The sequence below is a fragment of the Larimichthys crocea genome, chromosome XVIII (genome assembly GCF_000972845.2).
Source record: "Larimichthys crocea isolate SSNF chromosome XVIII, L_crocea_2.0, whole genome shotgun sequence".
Taxonomy (NCBI): Eukaryota; Metazoa; Chordata; class Actinopteri; family Sciaenidae; genus Larimichthys; species Larimichthys crocea.
In genome coordinates, this window is record NC_040028.1 from 1,684,705 (window position 1) to 1,704,225 (window position 19,521).

General features: G+C 44.2%; 3 protein-coding genes across 3 annotated transcripts; 2 read left to right on the forward strand and 1 right to left on the reverse strand.

Moving 5' to 3' along the window:
• Positions 1 to 46: 46 nt before the first annotated feature.
• tbccd1 (TBCC domain containing 1) lies at positions 47 to 6,837 on the forward strand. The gene is made up of 9 exons (XM_010744865.3): positions 47 to 362; positions 881 to 943; positions 1,387 to 1,653; positions 1,834 to 1,992; positions 2,123 to 2,239; positions 3,141 to 3,390; positions 3,477 to 3,663; positions 4,060 to 4,590; positions 5,010 to 6,837. Exons 2-9 carry the CDS (start codon positions 881 to 883, stop codon positions 5,221 to 5,223), a joined length of 1,788 nt encoding a protein of 595 aa, XP_010743167.1. The 5' UTR covers positions 47 to 362; the 3' UTR covers positions 5,224 to 6,837.
• A 1,620-nt stretch (positions 6,838 to 8,457) lies between these two features.
• On the forward strand, positions 8,458 to 10,626 carry crygs2 (crystallin, gamma S2). Its single transcript, XM_010754524.3, has 3 exons — positions 8,458 to 9,028; positions 9,328 to 9,570; positions 10,212 to 10,626. The coding sequence occupies exons 1-3, from the start codon at positions 9,020 to 9,022 to the stop codon at positions 10,506 to 10,508; spliced, it is 549 nt and encodes a 182-aa protein (XP_010752826.1). The 5' UTR covers positions 8,458 to 9,019; the 3' UTR covers positions 10,509 to 10,626.
• Positions 10,524 to 19,329, reverse strand: lcmt2 (leucine carboxyl methyltransferase 2). The gene is made up of 14 exons (XM_010754523.3): positions 19,092 to 19,329; positions 16,888 to 17,012; positions 15,882 to 15,963; positions 15,591 to 15,771; positions 15,327 to 15,483; positions 14,962 to 15,151; positions 14,758 to 14,865; positions 14,566 to 14,653; positions 14,208 to 14,435; positions 12,639 to 12,869; positions 12,442 to 12,539; positions 11,346 to 11,533; positions 11,100 to 11,235; positions 10,524 to 10,971 (listed from the first exon to the last, which is right to left on the reverse strand). The coding sequence occupies exons 1-14, from the start codon at positions 19,137 to 19,139 to the stop codon at positions 10,807 to 10,809; spliced, it is 2,025 nt and encodes a 674-aa protein (XP_010752825.1). The 5' UTR covers positions 19,140 to 19,329; the 3' UTR covers positions 10,524 to 10,806.
• Between the last annotated feature and the right edge of the window lie 192 nt (positions 19,330 to 19,521).

Consider the following 19,521-nt stretch of genomic DNA (forward strand, 5'->3'; position numbering starts at 1 on the left):
ACCGTTAAAGAAACACTTCTCAATATTCATTTCAATAAAATAGCTGTTGTTATGATGTCACCGGTTTGCTGCAAACTGTTCAAAATATGAACACTAATTCAACTGCAGCAGAAACATTGTACTTCCTGGATGAAAACGGCCCTCAGAGAAGGTTGAAGCGCGCTCCCGCGAGCTGCGCGCAACAGATGTCGGGTCAGGTCGGAGAGGAGGGCGCCAAATAGGAAGCGCGGCAGATGTGTGTGACTGTGTGTGACTGTAATCACAGCAACGACGGGACTCGTTCTATCTGTAGCCTCACACATGAGTGAGTGGACCCGCAGAGACGGAGCACCGTGTCGCCTGGACGAAGACAGCGGCCGAAAGTAAGAGCACAGAGCTGTCTCACTGCCTCCTTTGCCTCGGCTAGCACTGCGAGCTAACTGTAGCTACGATGCCCGGCGAGCTGTAGTTAGTGAAGTTAACTTTATTCTTCCAGCTGTCGAGCTGCCTTTAATGCCGTCACAATAAGAAGGGAGTTTGTGTGTTTGTATGCTGTCTGAGTGTGTCGGTGGTAGCTAAGGCTCAGCTTGGTGAGCATATTATGATGGAGTCAGGTGTTGATGACAAGAGCCGCCTGGTTGCCAGTTGTCATGGGAGCACTCCTAAACACATCATCATCATCATCATCATTATTATTATTATTATTATTATTATTATTATTATTATTAGTATCATCATGACTGTGCTGCACCTGTATGCTCAGCCTCGTTATAGCTGCTCACCCCAGCAGCAGTCCACCTCTTCGTGCTGTCACTCTCAGTAGACACAGTGTTCTGCTCTCTCTGCTGTCAGGTGTTTGTGCACCATGTGTCTGACATGTTCTGTTGTTTCCTCTCTCTAGATGGAGGCAGACGGAGTGAGCGTATGGCCACGCATGGAGCCCTTTTTACTGGGTGCCCTGCAGGTGAACACAATCTTCACATCCACTGAGTGAAGCAATATTACATGAGCATGAGCAGTCTGTAATGCAGTAACATTACAGAAAGATGATTTAATAATCATAACAGGTGGTCATGGTCTGTACAGGCCCATTTTGGTTGATGATTTGTTTATTGATTAAAAACTTTCCCTCTGATAACACAGTCTGTGTTGTTGGATATCATAACATTTGACAGTTTGACCTCTGAAGCAAAGAACAAAACATGTTTCACATTTATTGTAGCTGGCTGGGTTTTGCTTCAGCAAAGTTACCATGTTACCATGGAAATGGAGTAATATTTTTAGTGATGAACATGATGTCCTGTCATACTGATTTGAGCACGTTGCTCGGTCATACTTGTTATAATGCACTGATATTGTCCAGTGAATGCATGTGTTGTAAAGTACCTGGGGTTAATGCCTCTGTAGGTGGCTCCCTCCTCCAAGCTCAGCCTGCACTATCTCCGCAAGATGGCGATCTACGTGCGAACACGAGAGGGCTGCTTCCCCATTTTGGGCTGGCCCATGTGGAGGCATATCGCCTGTGGGAAGCTCCAGTTTCCAGAAGACCTTGCATGGCTCTACTTTGAGACCTTTGACCTTCTCATTGGCCACACTCCAGAGGAGAGGCTGGAGTGGGCAGAGTGTCTTTCCCAGTGCTCTTCCAAAAGCGAGCTGGACCAACAAAGGAACAAGGTAAAGACAATGACAGGGGCGGAGCACAGTTTAGTTAAAGATTACGTGAGCTAATGGCTCAGTTTACCCAGGAATGAAATCCTATCGCAGTGTCCCAGATAACTGTTTTGTATCATGTCTGACTCTTTCATGATGGTGCGCAGCTCATTGTGGTTAACGTTGTTGTCCTGTTCATTCCAGTTGTCTGTGGACACACTGCAGTTCCTCCTCTTCCTCTACATCCAGCAGCTGAACCGTGTGTCTCTGCGCACCTCTCTGATTGGTGAAGAGTGGCCCAGTCATCGCACTCGCTCTCCCTCTCCATCAGACCGAGAGGCCAAGACTAGCTCTCAGAACAAGGTCCTTGTTTCTGTGACAGACGTCATTTTCAGTGTTCTGTAATTCACTCTACATTATCATGTTATAGTGCAGCTGTTATTGTTTGAGCCACTCATAGTTCTACTTTTGCTGTTTCTGTTTGCTTCGGCAGAACTGGGATGATCAGGCCCATCTGTCATTTGTACAGAGCCATCTAGCTGAGATTCTGGAGCTCCTGGTGGAGCCGGGACAACTATCACAATCTGGACAGGGCCTTAGAGACAGCCAGGTCTGTGGACAGTCTGCACACATCTTGCATTACTCAGATTGAGGGACTATAATATTCATAACTATGTTCTCATTATTATATAATCGCCTGAAAATAAGAATCTTCAGTTTTTGGTACTTTAGAATGGAACTTCTGAAACTACAGACGCTGCATGTCCTCTTCCATGTTGAATCACCATGTTTCTACAGTAGACTAGAATGCATGTGTCATGGCCATCATAGACTCTTCCTCAAACTTGCAATGAGAAGCTGAGTGGAGGGGGTTGCAATCAGTAACTACACCACTACATGTGACTAAATTCTACACACTGGTCTTACAATCTACTTGAAGTGCCTATTATCAGTATTGTTATCATGTGACAGTGTAAAAGCTGTCACTAGTCGTGATGAACATACAGAGAACTGTCACCTGAACCTGCAGCTCTCCTCGGCTTTACACTGAACCTCAGCTCATTGCTTAGCTGTCCAGTCTGCAAATGTACTGTACACTGTCAGCTGAACACCAAACAGGTGGTGAACAGAGTGGAGCATGCAGCAGCTAAAGAGACAGATATTTCCCTCAGGAGTCGGCAGAGACCAAACTGAACTAAAAGAGAGTGAATACTCGACACACACATCTCCATCTCCTCTGTAGCTGTGTAAAATAAGCAACTGTTTGCTAACATGTTCAGTCCAACATAAAGGTGATGATACTGTAAGTCAGTGTTAAGCTCATGACTTGTTTGTGCTGCCCTGACGGTCAAGCAAAGCACGTATTACTTTTGAATCTTTGTTTAGACAATAGGTGCTGAACATTTTGCAGCTCATCTCTGCTTTTTAAAATGTTGACCAGAATGAATCTCTAAAACAAATTCACAACTTTTGATGCATTGCAGCTGATTCCACAGTCATGTGTTTCACAGATATCCCTGCAGGCTGTGCGGAGCTTGGGTCTGCTCTTGGAGGGCTCACTTAGCCACGGCAGAGCTGTCCAGCCTGTCCACAGGCTGCTGACCAAAGGTCCACTCCAGACGCAATCGGGCTACTCTGTACTCAGCCACTCTTTCCCTCTGCATAAGCTACTCTCGTGTCTCCAGCACACACTCACGCTGAACCCCTTCGGGATGACAGCCTGCCTGCACTCAGGCAAGAAACTAGCCTGGGCTCAACAAGGTATCCAAAAATCTTCTGAAATTAGGTTTTATCTTCCTGTCTGTCTATATTTCTTTGACTGTCCTTTTGTTCTGTGTGGGTTCTAGTGGAGGGAGCCATGAAGAGAGCGAAAATAGCCCGAAACACCCACATGGCTCCACCTGGCAGTAAGATGGTGCTGATGTCCCAAGTCTTCAAACAGACCCTGGCTAAAACCTCAGAGAGGCTGACCGGTGCCAACATCAAAATCCACAGATGCTCAGATGCCTTCATATACCTGCTGTCACCTCTAAGGTCAGCTTCTATTAATGAAGGTTGTGTTTTGGAATACAGTCGTCCCTCGCTATATCGCGGTTCACTTTTCGCGGACTCGCTGTTTCGCGGATTTTTTTAGTGTAATTTTAAATGTTTTTTTTTTACAGTGCACTGTGTTCTGCGTCCTGATTGGCTAAGTGAGAACCACACGTGTGTTCTGCGTCCTGATTAATTAAGGGAGTATTGTACAAAATGCGTGTAAAAAGGTGTATAAAAGTGTGTGGTTAGGGGTTTTACGGCCTTAAAACATGTATAATAATTGTAAAACTTACTTCGCGGATTTCGTTTATTGCGCGTTATTTTTAGAACGTATCCCCGCGATAAACGAGGGACCACTTTATACAGTTTTTCATGGTGTTGTATTTGTTCCCGCAGATCAGTCAGTGTGGACAAATGCCGTGACAGCACAGTGGTTCTGGGTCCTGTTGAGACCAGTGTCCACATCCACAGCTGCCAGAACGTGCGGGTGGTGTGCGTGGCCGGCAGGATCGCTGTCGGAGCCTCCTCACGTTGCACTATCCACGCCTTGACGCCCACCCGCCCCTTGCTCCTACCTGGAAACACAGACATCACACTGGGGCCCTTCCACACTTTCTACCCCTCCATGGAGGATCACATGGCCAGCGTTGGGCTGGCTGTAGTCCCCAATGTCTGGGATCGACCATTGCTCCTGGGGACCGAGGGCCTCATCAAGCCCTCTGTCAATGCATCGTCCAACTCGGACCCCGCCTGCTACCGCCTGCTGCCCCCAGCTGAGTTTCACACGCTGGTCGTGCCTTTCCAGATGGAGGGCGACACATGTGAGGTGCCAGGGGGATTACCTCCACTATATCAGGCAGCGCTTGATGAAAAGCAGAAGAGGATACAGAACTGGCAGAAAACTGTGATGGAGGCCCGGCTGAACAAGTGAGTGAGCGGGCCGACTCTTCACACCATCAACAACACATGGATCTGTCCAGTAGTACCTAAACACTCTGTCATGTGTGCATGCGTGGCCTTTTCTCATTCCACTGAGCAGTGTGCTCTTTTAATTAGTGGAAAGTTATAACAGAACAGTCATACCAAAAATCAATAAGAATGTGAGTTAGCTACTCAGCTGGTGAGCAGTATGGAGCTCAGAGATGGCATTGTGTCAGAAAACTTGCTCGAGGGGCTCGACACTCTGCCTGACCCTGACCAGCACAGCGAACAATAGGAAATTCATCACAGGATTCCATTTCACGAGGGACAAATCCTTTGACTGACTCTGTATCACAGTGTTTTAACAGAACTCTTTCCTACTCTGTGTGTTCCTGTTGTAACTCATCTCTCATTTCTGTTTAAAGGGAGCAGAAGCGACAGTTTCAGGAGTTGGTGGAGGTCAAGTTCCATGAGTGGCTTCTGGAAGCGGGGCACAGGCAGGAACTTGACAGCCTGATCCCTCCAGCGTACGCCTCTTTAAAGGACTCTGACGGGCCTGCAACAGACGCAGCCCGAGATAACGATGCCAAACATATGAGGACTGGACGGGGAGTTGGACAGTCACCCATGACTTGTTGAATTGTTGGTCCTGTTTGGGTCTTAGTGTAATTGTACTTGTAAATTAAGGTGGCATGGCAGTGGTCTTACTGACACGAGGAGCTTGCTGCAAGTATTATTGTGCAGTATGTTTGAGGTTAGTCACATGTTGTCTCTGCCATGTCAAAAGCTGTTGATGCAGCTTTTATAGTTACTTATGTCTCACTTGTTCCTGAGTGGAAGGTACGGGCTGCTTTGTAAGTCCTTAAGAAAAGGCAGCTACGTCTTTAACCTGTCTCAGCGAAGCAGGGAGTGGACTGGCATGTTGTAAAACGACATCACGAGCTGTAGAAAAAAAAACACAGGTGCAGCGTCTGTGAAGTCACCACAGGCCTTTAAAGGGACACTTTGACATGTAATCAGAAACAGTGGGTGCAGCTGAGGAGGAACAAGGACAAGGCACCAACCGTCTGTGACAGGCTGACAGACCTGTCTGTCATGCTGTTCTCTCTATTCTCTCTCTCAGTCTGTTACAGGAACGTCAGCTTAAAGCACGCGATGCTTTAGGGGAAGCTGCTGTGAACACTTTGGCTCTCTTCCACACAGTCTGCAGTGGCTCTTCACAGATTGTGCCCATTTGTGTTGACTACATGCTGTTTTTTTTGTAGAAAGTCTATTTTCAGTAAGGAAAGTCGACAGATTTAAAGATGGAGAATTTAGCACTTTGGGTATTAAAGGTATGGTAGTGCACCTACAGTAACTCACTCAGGTCATAGAAGTTTTAGTGTTACAAAATAACAATCAAGCGTTTTCCATTCTGGGTAAAAGGAAGGAACATTAACATCATTTATTGTAGGTATGTAACTGCACCGTCCAAACTTTATCTGACATTTTCTGTACGTGTGTTTTCCAGGGATAATGACTTCTCGTGGCTGATACTGATAAGATATACAATAATTTCACATTTTTCTGTTTTAATAAGTTGTTATCCTGTAGTTTATGCACAGCTAAGCATGAGACAGGCAAAGATGGATGATTTAATATTTTACAGATTATCAGCTATAATTTCATTTTTGGAATAAACACGATTTTCCAGTTGTCGACTAATAATTTATCACCCTCCATATATCTATTGTGCATCCCTATTCAGTATGAAATAATTACTCAGTGTGTCCACATGTCTAACATCGAAGTGCAGCAGCAATTTTTATTGTAGGCTTTGCTGCCGTGCCAGATGTGTTCAGTCTGCAGAGCTGTGAGCAGATGTTGCCTAAACGTCTGTTTAATTTTGTATTAACGTCTATTTTAGCATTATAGTAAGATCATTTTTCATTTTGTTAGCATTTAACACCTCCAAGTGTACTTCAGGCTGTTAGCTTCCTGTTTTCACAGCGATGTTATGACATGCAACAGAAGCGCTGCATGCGTCTTCAGGGCTGCATTTTCTATGTTCATGAGCATGTACTGTTCACATGTTACACATTAAAGATTCACTGTAAATGTTTTTAATGCTGCCACGTCTCTACACAGTGGGAATGAAGACACTGTCAAACTGCTGTTTCTTGTTTTTGATGTGAACACAGACTTCTATGCAGCTACATGAAGAGCACAGTCTAGTTTTCGACTGTTAAAAATGAATAAATGTTTGGACTCAAACTGGTCACCTCCTTCTTATTGTTTTGGATATACAGTACTGTGCAAGTTTTAAGCAGGTGTGAAGAATGCTTTCAAAAATGGTGTTAATAAAGTTAGTTAGTTCTCTGTACACTTGCACACATTAATGAACTTGGCTGGTATGTTGCTCCAAACATCTTGGAGAACTAACCACAGATGTTCTGTGGATGTATGCTTCCTCAAATCCTTCTGTCGCTTCATGTCATCCAGACAGACTCCATGAATCAAAATCAGGTTTAGTGCCAAGTAGGTTTTCATATACCAAGAAACTGACTTTGTGTTATTAGTGCATAACAAACATTAAGTAAAAACATCACAAACAAATCTATCTTATCTATCTATCTATCTATCTATCTATCTATCTATCTATCTATCTATCTATCTATCTATCTATCTATCTATCTATCTATATATATGTATATATATGTTGTGTGTGTGTGTGTGTGTGTGTGTGTGTGTGTGTGTGTTGTGTGTGTGTGTGTGTGTGTGTGTATATATATATATATATATATATACACACACACACAATGTGTTCTAAAAATATGTTGTGATCAGGGCTCTGTGGAGGCCATATCATCACTTCCAGGACTTCTTGTTCATTATGCTGAAGATAGTTCTTAGTGACATTAGCTGTATGTTTGGGATGGTTGTCCTGCAGAATAAATTTAGGGCCAGTCATATGCCTCCCTGATGGTGTTGCATGATGGATAATATCTGCCTGTATTTCTCAGTCAGCATTGAGGACAACATTAATCCTGACCAAATCTCAAACTCCATTTGCAGAAACTCCAGCCCCAAACTTGCATGGAACCTCCACCATGCTTCACTGTCGCCTGCAGACCCTACATTATTGTCTCCAGCCCTTCATTGAACAAACTATATTTAAATTTGGACTCATCAGTCCCTTAGCCTTGTTTCCATGTCAGAGTTATGGCTTTTTGGTTACAACTCTTCCATGAAGACCACTTCTGGAGAGACTTCAACAGACAGTGGATGGGCGTACCTGGGTCCTACTGGTCACTGGTTTCTGCCAGTTCTGAGCTGCTGACATCTTCAGATTTCAAAGGGAAATGAGCTTGATGTGTTTTTTATATGCTGCACTAAGTTTCTCTGGACGACCACTGCATCAGTAACTGTTTCTTTGTGCTTCTTCAAACACCTTGAACATTTTGAAATGCCAGTCTGCTCTGAAGTCTTTGTCTGGGAGAGACCTTGCTGATGCAGTAGAACTACCTTGTGTCTTGTTGCTGTGCTCAGTCTTGCCATAGAAAAATTGATACTGGTTTGAAGGCAAAGGGTAGTAACACTAAATATTGATCTGATTGAGATTTTTCTTTTGCTTGCTCACTTTGCATTTTATAAATTGATAAAAATAAACAATTATTTATATTTTTGAAAGAATAAGAGTTTTTTTTCACATCTGCTGTACTATGTTCATATCTCTTTACACACTTGTATATACTTGACACATTCTGTCACACTTGTACAATGTATAGAACACGTCTTCATATTTTTCATATTACATTTTAGTATATTTTATATTGTGTTTTATATTATTCTTTTACCTATATTTGACTTCTTCAGTTTATTTTTATCCTGCATGTGTATTGCTGTTGCACAATTAGTGCTTATATACTGAACTGACTGGTTCCTCACGTCCAACACATTTCGTTGTATTGCTGACTGTGTATAACAATATTTCAGTTCCAAGTATATATATGTGTGTGTGTGTATTTTGCTGATATTGTTTCTGTACTTTTACAGTGTGTTACTGCTTCTTTGACTTTGAGAATATGAATACTTTTACTCAGAAATAAGTCATGAGTTGGCACGGCCTCACCAGGTGGGGAACAAACTGGCGGAGCTGGCATGTGTAACATCAGAGTGGGTGTAGGGCTGTGGGCAGTTTACCATGCCCGGCCATTATGCCATAATCCTTCCTCGCTTTTCTGGAAAACCAGAATAGCACTAAAATCACTGACTCAATTTTTGGATCTCATTTTCATGACAAAGCGATTGTTCCCCTATTGCCTCCACTGTTGTCGTTTATGAACCTGGTTAAGCGGGGGTATAAAAGGGAGCAGAGGGCGACCAGTACAACATCGAGACCTCGGGGGAACCATCACTTAACATCACCAAGGCTATTCCACACATTATATCCAAGATGGGCAGGGTAAGTTCAGATGACATTGTGAAATGCAGGTATTAGGTATGAATGTGTGGGTTTAGGTAGAGGACAAGGAGGATTATTGGGGTTTAAACATGTTTTAATTTGGTTTGCAGGCGAGGCAAGTTTCAAAGCAATGATTTTCAAAGCTTTGTAATATCAGGGAAGCCTTTTGTAAAGTTTGTGTGATAAAACAGTGGAATGGACAGTGACTCTGCTCAGGAAACATGTGACCTTTCTCAGAGAATCTAACACAGACGATAAACTCTGGATGAGAGCTAAGCCTCCCATTTGTCATCCCACAGATCACCTTCTACGAGGACAAGAACTTCCAGGGCCGTCGCTATGAGTGCGACAGCAACTGCTCAGATTTCCATGCCTACCTGAGCCGCTGCAACTCCATCCGTGTGGAGAGTGGGGCGTGGGTGGTGTACGAGAGGCCCAACTACACAGGCTTTCAGTACGTCCTGACCAGGGGGGAGTACCCTGAGTACCAGCGGTGGATGGCCCTCAACGACCGCCTCTGCTCCTGCAAGATGATCCACTTCGTAAGTCAGCTATCGCCTGTGATCTGCTCTGCTGCTGATGCTGAGATCTGTTCCACAGTCTAGACCAGGACACACTGGGTGCAGAGACTAACCGGTACATCTTTGTAACCATAACCTTGTAGGATTTGTCCTCAGCTGTGAAGCAGAGGGGCCTGACCATGTTAGTTATGAACTTGAGAGAAGTTAGCTGAAGTGATAAAAGCTACAGCAGCAACTGATGGACACATCACAGAGGTCATGTTATGGCGTTAATGTTACCACTGACTGCAGGGCTTTATCAATGTAGACCAAAACCTGGGTCAGTCCATTTGTGTGATCAGGCTCGGGTCCAACTGACCCACAGCCTGCAGGCAGATTCAGGGACGCCACTCATACAAAAAATCAATCTAGTTAGTACAGTTTATAAAGGCATGAAACAGTAAGCAGACAGAGTGCCAACACTGAGGGTGGTGTTTGATTAAAGTCAGTTATCTAATTGATGTGGCAGATCATGCCAGATACACTGAGAATGTTCACCACAGTGCTCATTTTACTGCAAGAGCTTCATTCTATGTGCGGTGCTACAAATCTCATCCCACTCTCTGTTCTGCACCCCCCATCATCTACTCCCACCAATCTCGCTTCCTCCCGTCACCTTCCAGGCCAGTGGGACCCAGTACAAGATGCAGCTGTATGAGAAGTCAGACTTTGGGGGTCAGGTTGTCGAAGTCACAGAGGACTGTCCCTCTCTTATGGAGAAGTTCCACTGGAGGGAGGTCAACTCCTGTAAGGTCTTTGAGGGCTGGTGGGTTTTCTACGAACACCCCAACTACCATGGACGCCAGTACTTCCTGGAGAAGGGAGAATACCGCAAGCCTGATGACTGGGGTGCCGTCTGTGCTACGGTCCAGTCCTTCAGGCGCTTCACTGAGGGATTTCAACTCCACCCAAATGTTTAAAGAAAACTACTACCATGTGGATACTGGACTTTAATTTTCATTGGCTACTTTGTGATTTTGAACTGAGTTCTCACAAATAAAAACCTGTCCAGTAAGCAGACTGGATTTCCATACAAAAGTTCTTTTGAACCCTTGTGTGCTGTCTCATACATACAGTAGACATCCACAGGTCAGGGATCAATAACTCTCTATTCAGATTGTCCCACATAACCCCGATTTAAACACTTCATCCTGTATGTCATCTAGTGGTTAGAGTTTGGATTGTATCACCGGTTTCATAGAAACACTTTAGATTACTTCATCCCAGCACAGGTCTGAGGTCCACAGCGACAGGCTGAAGGTTGAAGTGAGTCCCAAACGAGAAACAGTTTCCTCCACCTCCTATCAGAAGAAGCTCTGGTTCCTCTGGGTCGGTAAGCTCAGAGCAGAATGAGTGGAGCATCAGAGGCCAGGGCACCAAGGTCTAGAGGTGGAAGAATAGAACACACAGTGATGTATTATTCAGTAAAAGATCTATCTACATGATGATGAGTGAAATGAACTGTCCACACTGTCCTAAAGAGAGAGGTACAGAATGTGACTTCAAATTACCGTGTCCAGACTGAACTCCACACTGCTGTGTGTGCTCAGGTTGATAATGAGAGCGCCTGGTACACCATCAGAATGCAGCCAAACTCCTCCAACCACAACCAGCTTTTCCCCAATCACATGAGCAGAATGGGAGTACCTAAAACAAACAAACCAGTTCAGGTCTTGTTGCCTTTTAGTGGGTGGAAACTTGCGGTCATGGTCCTAGAGTTTTGTTTTGCTTCACTGAATGATGTGAAAAGAACAGACCTGGGAACAGGCGGCGGCTGCACCTTGATTCTCTCCCAGGAGAAGCCTCTCTCATTTGGCCGTAATACTGCTGTGTCCCCCAGCGGCACTCCCCTTCTGTCCACTCCTCCAAACAGCACCAGACCTCCTTGATATGAACAGGCTGAGTGCGAATGGCGGGCCTCTGGAGCTGCGCCCTCTACTGACATCTGTAAATACACACACATGGAGCCACGCAGACACAGACAGTAGTTATATAATGCAGGAAATACTCATGCAGGAAAAATTGATTTATTCTCAAAGAGCAACAGAAGATGTTTAACTGAAAATGCAAAAAAAACGAACAAGGTTTAGAAATGAAGACATTAGTTCTGTGTTGTATGTTTTAATGTTGTGATTTTGTTTTACTTTAATATGTAGAAACACCAGACTAAAGAGATCATAACACAAATATGTTACCAAAGACTTTCACACAGAGAATATTAATATTACAGCTGCCAACAACATGTCATGTGATCAGAGCAGCTGTACTATGACAGCCACAGACACAGTTTGACATGAACTCTTCTTTATAAAAGTCTTTATAAATGATATCTGATAAACATATGAAAGGGTGTCAAAGGAGGGACATGACAGCCATGGAGAGATTAGATGGGATAATATTTAGCCTACAACAGGTGATGTGTTATAACAGAGGATCACAGTGGACAGAGACCTGCACAAATGAATGAGAAAATTGTTCTAGTTGCTGTGTTGAAATAAGCCAATAAAAATTATAAAAAACCTCTCTATGAAATGCTCATGATAATATGGTGAAAATATTCATTTCATCTTGTTTTAGTGACAGTTTAGTTCATTCCTGTGTCTCATTTGAGCATTTTGAGTTGCGATTTCAGATGTGTTTGGTCCCTGTGGAGAGAGGTGGACTGTATTAGACTTGATGTGTCTGCACCACTCGTGAATTTAGTTTGTACCTGAGTGGACATTCAAAGTGGAGAAAACTGGTAAATGCCTTAAATCAAAGATGCTACCAACCTGTTCCTACAAGTACTTGCATGAGAAGATTATTTAAATGGTAGCGGTATGTGTGCAACACACAGATAGGGACTAAACAAACCTCAGTCCAGTGCTGCTGGTCTTGACACAGGAAGTAGCCGTCACCTAGAGCCGCCTCAGTTTCATTCTTTCCACCAAACACAAACAGAAAGTCTTTGCCTACAGGAGAGGAAAGGAGATGGCTTTAATGCAAAATGAACAAGTGAGAGACAGACTGACACAAAGAATGAAAGAAATCACATTCCAGGTTTATCTCACCACTGTGACTGACCACAGCAGCAGTGTGCCTCCACCTTGCCGGCGGTGGATCACCCGTACAGACCATCTCCTCCACACAGAGTTTCAGTGTGTCTTGTCCTCCCTCTGAACTACCGGGCTCCAGGGTCACTCTGAAAAGGCTTCTGATTGGGTTGAGGGGAGAGGAGCGTCCACCGTATACAACAACACCTCCTCTAGGAAGAGAGGTAACAGTGTGGTAGAGCCTAACGCCTGGAAGAAAGCAACACAACCAACTGTTCACACTGGAAGAAAACCAGCAGACACAGAACAAACAGAGAGTTACAATAATTAGACTGCATGAGACAAGAGACAAGTCTTCATCTGTGTCAGAGACTGCAGAATGTAAGTCTACAGGGAGAGTGTTCCACAGTGTCAGAGCCACCATCACCTGTAGTATTGAGTTGAGCATGAGGGACAAACAGTAAGCCCTGTTCTGACAAACTACAGTAAGTGACCTGAGTGATCAGGTCAGCGATGTACACTGCTGCCTGACACTGCAGGGCTCTAAATGTGAAAACACGAGATGTAAAGCACATAAGAGGGATGTGATGTGAGTCGTCCTGCTGGACCTGGTCAACAGCCTCGCTATTGTCACTTTGTAGATGTTCCACAGAGAGGCAGGTGAAAAGGGAATTATAGTAATCTAGCTGGGATGATCATCTGAATGATCGTCTGTACAGACCTGAGTTTGGAAGATTGACCAAATATAAGACCAAGATTTCTAAGAATAGACGGTACAATTGAAGAAACATGAGCAAACTGGGGAGCTATGCTATCTGAAGCAGAACCAGTCCAGTCAACTGTGTAAAACCTAGTCGATAGTGGATTTTGAAAGACATAATAATAATGATAATAATGATGTATAATGATATAAATGATAATTAAAGTTTGGCACAGAAACAAACAGATTATTCTGCCAACAAATAAATCTGAAAATCATCAACATCAAACTAAATATTATTATTTTCCTTTTAAGTCAGTAATCCCACTTAACAGGCTGGATATTATTATAGGATACGAAACAGTTATGTTGACTGCAGTAGTTGTTTAATTAGCAGCTGGGGTGTGAGTCAGACAAAGATTATTTGAGTTCTCAGTCAACCCTACAAAGGACCCATGCCCATCAGTATATTGTCTCTTAACAACCACAAGCATTGTTATAACAAGAAAACAAGAAGTTCACCTCAGTGTTACAGTCAGTGCTCAACACAAAACCCACCATTCATCTAAGAATGCATGAGTCCTGATCGACAAAAGAATCTTCTTTAGGATCTCAGGAAACAAACAAATATTAAAGGACCCAAGACTGACCCCTGAGGCACACCACAGGAAAGAGCAGAAGTTTCAGACATGTAGGGACCAAGCAACGCAGAAAAACTTCTCTTGGACAGACAGGAGGAGAACCACACCTTTCAGTCAGGATGCAGTGAGTCCTATACTGATGTAACATTCCTGATTTAACCTGAAACCAACTTTTTATGAATTAAGCAGTCTGCATTTTCTCTGTAAGTGTAATGTAAGAGCAAAAGCAATACTACTGACTCTTACCCAAATCGACTGATGGTTCCACACTGACAGATTTCCAGCCTTCCTGGCCCCTCAGGAGGATCCTAGTCATTTCCCCCCTGCCTCCTCTGCTACAGCCTCCTGTTAGCAGGACATGCCCTGGTCTCACCAAGGAGGTAGCCATCCCCAGCCCCTCCATACAAACTGGTACTGTCTGCACATTCAGGGCTGTGTGACTCCACGATGGGCAGATGGAAGGCACTGGAGACACTGAGGCAAAAAAACAACAACATACAAAAACTGATGTTATAACCACAGACAGGAAACACATACATAAAGATTTGTCAGCTGGTTTTCGAGGCGGCGGTTTTCTTTGAGAGGGAAATAAAGTGATATCTACCTGGAGCATGTGTGAGTAAAGCCTGTGCCATCAAAGAGCCTCGAGATGCAGTAAGGATGAAGTAGTGGGAACATTTCTGGTGCCACTCCTGAGAGTGGATAGATATAGAGTAACTATGTTCAATATTTTTACAGGAGGGGTGATTTTATACGATAGAGATACGGACAATGCAAACGCATTTTAACAGCTCACCTCATATTCATCAAAAGGCTCCAGGTTTTCCACTCTGCATCTCTCCTCCTCGGGGACCAGCCCGAGGTAGAAGACATTCATATCCAGACACACACACTGCTCCCAGCCCTGAACACAACAACACAATAAGACAGCTCTGAGTGGACCTGATCATTGTGGAAATAACAGATAAAAGCCTGTGTTGATTAAAGTCTGCATACTGGCCTTGTCCAGGAACCTGTGTCTCTGTGCAGCAGTGTCTGGGTATTGTCGGAGGGCGTGCAGAGTCGAATTTAGTTTCAGAAAATGATCTTGCATTATCCGACCAAAGGGATCATATGGATGTATCTGCTCATATATAACAAAGAGCGACTGTGGCAAGAGCTTTGCCGCCCAACTAATGACAGCATCAGACCTGAAGACACACAACATATAACCACTATAAACAAACACTGACATTAGAGCTGTATAATTCTAAATGAGATCATAATTATGTGACTATTTCGGTATTTAGATATTAGTAATATTAATTATTATTAAGTAATATTATACATTATGCATGCACAAAGAGGGTGATTTGGTCTCCTTACCACTGTGTTTCCATGTAGGTAAGCACCACTTCAGAGAGGATTAGAGTAGGGGCAGCCCAGTCCAGCCCAGCCGCACCCAGAGCCTCTTCCACCTGAGACTCCTCTCTAACATCCACCCCTAGCAGATGGTACTGACTGCTAGACACATACAGAGGTCCTGAAGACACACAGGCAGGCATACCCTGATGAAATCAAACCTAACTCATGACATTTTTTTCGAGACTTCTAAAAAGAAAAGTGTGTTGTGTGTGAATTAAGTTTAACCTGTAAGAGAAGGTAAACTGGAGTCTATCATCCCCCTCAGTGTGATATTAGAGTTGATCAGGGCAGCTTTGCGCCGGGCAACATCAGGAAAATCTACCTCGAACACAACAGTCCTGTCAAGTGCTTCATGTGCATGGAGGCGGAAATACAGAGAGTCGAACCCTGCGCCCAGTGACAAAATCTATCAGAAAAAAGGGGAATGATAATGACAGAGAGTGTGAGAGAAAAGACAAATGGTAGCATAAAAATTCGCAAACTTTAATATTGTCGGACAATATACTGTTTACTTGCCTGTCTCTTGGGACAGTTTTCAGTAATGTGCAGGAATCTCCTCACGCAGTGATCCACAGCTCTCCAGCGCACATAGTAGCCCCTAAAACATGTACAACACATTATTGCTGATATTATCATGTGCAGTGTTCTATACGCTGCTGTATGCAGAGATGATATTGAGCTGTGAGAAACTGTGGCAGACCTTTCACTATAGACTGGATGATTCATCAAGAAATCAAGTCATGATTCTGTAGATGAATTCGTAATGAAAATATTTATAGCTGTAGCTCCAGTCCTAATCCCAGGTCTACCTTCAATACCCTCAAAGAAATATGGTACTGTCACATAATATAATACATAACATAATATAATTATAATTTATTTATTATAAATAAAATTGATTGGATTACTGATATTACATAGCAATGTGTAAAAGATGTTTATGAAGCTGCATTATTATTGCAATACTATGACTCCTGTACACTTCCCTCATATAACATTCTATACTATTCTATATATATCATTCTATTCTATACAGTTACATACTATAATGTGTGTGGTGGTCCAAGGCTAACTCCTGCAGGTGTATTATCAAATCAAATCAAATCAATTTTATTTGTATAGCCCAAAGTCACAAAGTACATTTGCCTCAGAGGGCTTTACAATCTGTACAGGGAGTGACACCCTCTGTCCTTAGACCCTCGGTTCAAGTGAGGAAAAACTTGCCCACAAAAAACCTTTAACAGGGAAAAAGGTGGAAGAAACCTCAGGAAGAGCCACAGAGGAGGGATCCCTCTCCCAGGACGGACAGACGTGCAATGGATGTCACGTGTACAGGACAAATCAACAGAGACATATTGTACAATTACAATGACTGACAAAATGACAATTAATTACAATGAATGATAAAGATGATTACAGTAACAGATATGGTAGTAATAATGACAGTAATAATATATGTAGTGGGCGTTGTGCTAAGTAAAGTGATCAGAGTGAGTAGGACAAGGTTCAGGTCCGTGCTGACCTGTTGATAAGTGGAGCTCTCCGGGCCACTTTGCACACAAAGTGCTGGAGGAAGACATCTTGGAAGTAGCCCTGCGCTGCAGCAGACACCTTGCTCACCACACTGCTGTCGTTGGTTCCCTGGACCTGCATCGAGAAAGAAAGAAATACACTATAAACGCCTAAGACTGTCACCAGTTGGACTTACAAGTGGTGGAAGAAATACTCCTGTACCTCAGGAAAAACAAAACCCACTGTAAAAAATAACCCACTAAAAATCTACAGAGGTGTCAAAAGTAGTGAATGCAGAAAAATGAATTCATTTATTGGGGTGCTGATGTATAATAAGTAAGTAGCAATGTATGTAGTAATAATCCAATAATGCTTCATTTGTAAAAGTAGTTTAACCTGTAGAGGAGTAACAACAACACTTCTTCTGAACTGTAGTAGAGGAACAGTATACAGTGGCATGTAATGTAATATACAAGTACTTGATTACACTGCAGGTTGTATTAGACACAGACAGGCTGTATCAGACACAGACAGGTCGAATCAGACACAGACAGGTCGAATCAGACACAGACAGGTCGGATCAGACACAGACAGGTTGGATCAGACACAGACAGGTTGGATCAGACAGACAGGTTGGATCAGACACAGACAGGTTGGATCAGACACAGACAGGTTGGATCAGACACAGACAGGCTGTATCAGACACAGACAGGTTGGATCAGACACAGACAGGTTGGATCAGACACAGACAGGTTGGATCAGACACAGACAGGTTGGATCAGACACAGACAGGTTGGATCAGACACAGACAGGTTGGATCAGACACAGACAGGTTGGATCAGACAGACAGGCTGTATCAGACACAGACAGGTTGGATCAGACACAGACAGGTTGGATCAGACACAGACAGGTTGGATCAGACACAGACAGGTTGGATCAGACACAGACAGGTTGGATCAGACACAGACAGGTTGGATCAGACACAGACAGGTTGGATCAGACACAGACAGGTTGGATCAGACACAGACAGGTTGGATCAGACACAGACAGGTTGGATCAGACACAGACAGGTTGGATCAGACAGACAGGTTGGATCAGACACAGACAGGTTGGATCAGACACAGACAGGTTGGATCAGACAGACAGGTTGGATCAGACACAGACAGGTTGTATCAGACACAGACAGGTTGGATCAGACACAGACAGGTTGGATCAGACACAGACAGGCTGTATCAGACACAGACAGGTTGGATCAGACACAGACAGGTTGGATCAGACACAGACAGGTTGGATCAGACACAGACAGGTTGGATCAGACACAGACAGGTTGGATCAGACACAGACAGGTTGGATCAGACACAGACAGGTTGGATCAGACACAGACAGGTTGGATCAGACACAGACAGGTTGGATCAGACACAGACAGGTTGGATCAGACACAGACAGGTTGGATCAGACACAGACAGGTTGGATCAGACACAGACAGGTTGGATCAGACACAGACAGGCTGTATCAGACACAGACAGGTTGGATCAGACACAGACAGGTTGGATCAGACACAGACAGGTTGGATCAGACACAGACAGGTTGGATCAGACACAGACAGGTTGGATCAGACAGACAGGTTGGATCAGACACAGACAGGCTGGATCAGACACAGACAGGTTGGATCAGACACAGACAGGTTGGATCAGACACAGACAGGTTGGATCAGACAGGCTGTATCAGACACAGACAGGTTGTATCAGACACAGACAGGTTGGATCAGACACAGACAGGTTGGATCAGACACAGACAGGTTGGATCAGACACAGACAGGTTGGATCAGACACAGACAGGTTGGATCAGACACAGACAGGCTGTATCAGACACAGACAGGTTGGATCAGACACAGACAGGTTGGATCAGACACAGACAGGTTGGATCAGACACAGACAGGTTGGATCAGACACAGACAGGTTGGATCAGACACAGACAGGTTGGATCAGACACAGACAGGTTGGATCAGACACAGACAGGTTGGATCAGACACAGACAGGTTGGATCAGACACAGACAGGCTGTATCAGACAGACAGGTTGGATCAGACAGGTTGGATCAGACACAGACAGGTTGGATCAGACAGACAGGTTGGATCAGACACAGACAGGTTGGATCAGACAGACAGGTTGGATCAGACAGACAGGTTGTGCTGAATGAATGAAGTCACACTGACCGCCGTGTCCCTCCCCTGCTTCTGCTTCTTCCTGTCTGTGCTGGGCATGACGTCAGCACGCTGTCACAGCACGTCAACACACATTGTACGGTGTGTTTAATTAGTACTGATGACAAGTTACTAGCACTGATGAGTGCCGGTGATGAGTGCCGGTGATGAGTGCCGGTGATGAGTGCCGGTGATGAGTGCCGGTACCGTGAGCCGGTGATGAGTGCCGGTACCGTGAGCAGTCCACTTCAAAACATCCAAATAATTCAACGTCCTGCACGTACTGAACACTTCCGTGTCACGTCACCTTCGTATCGACTTCCTCGCGCCCCCTCCCGGCCTGGAGTTCACAACAATAAGAGTCTGCCAGGAGCTCGTGCACACACTCTGCATCACAGGTGTGTTTGTGGGCGGAGGAATGGACATGTTCGCGCCTTTATGA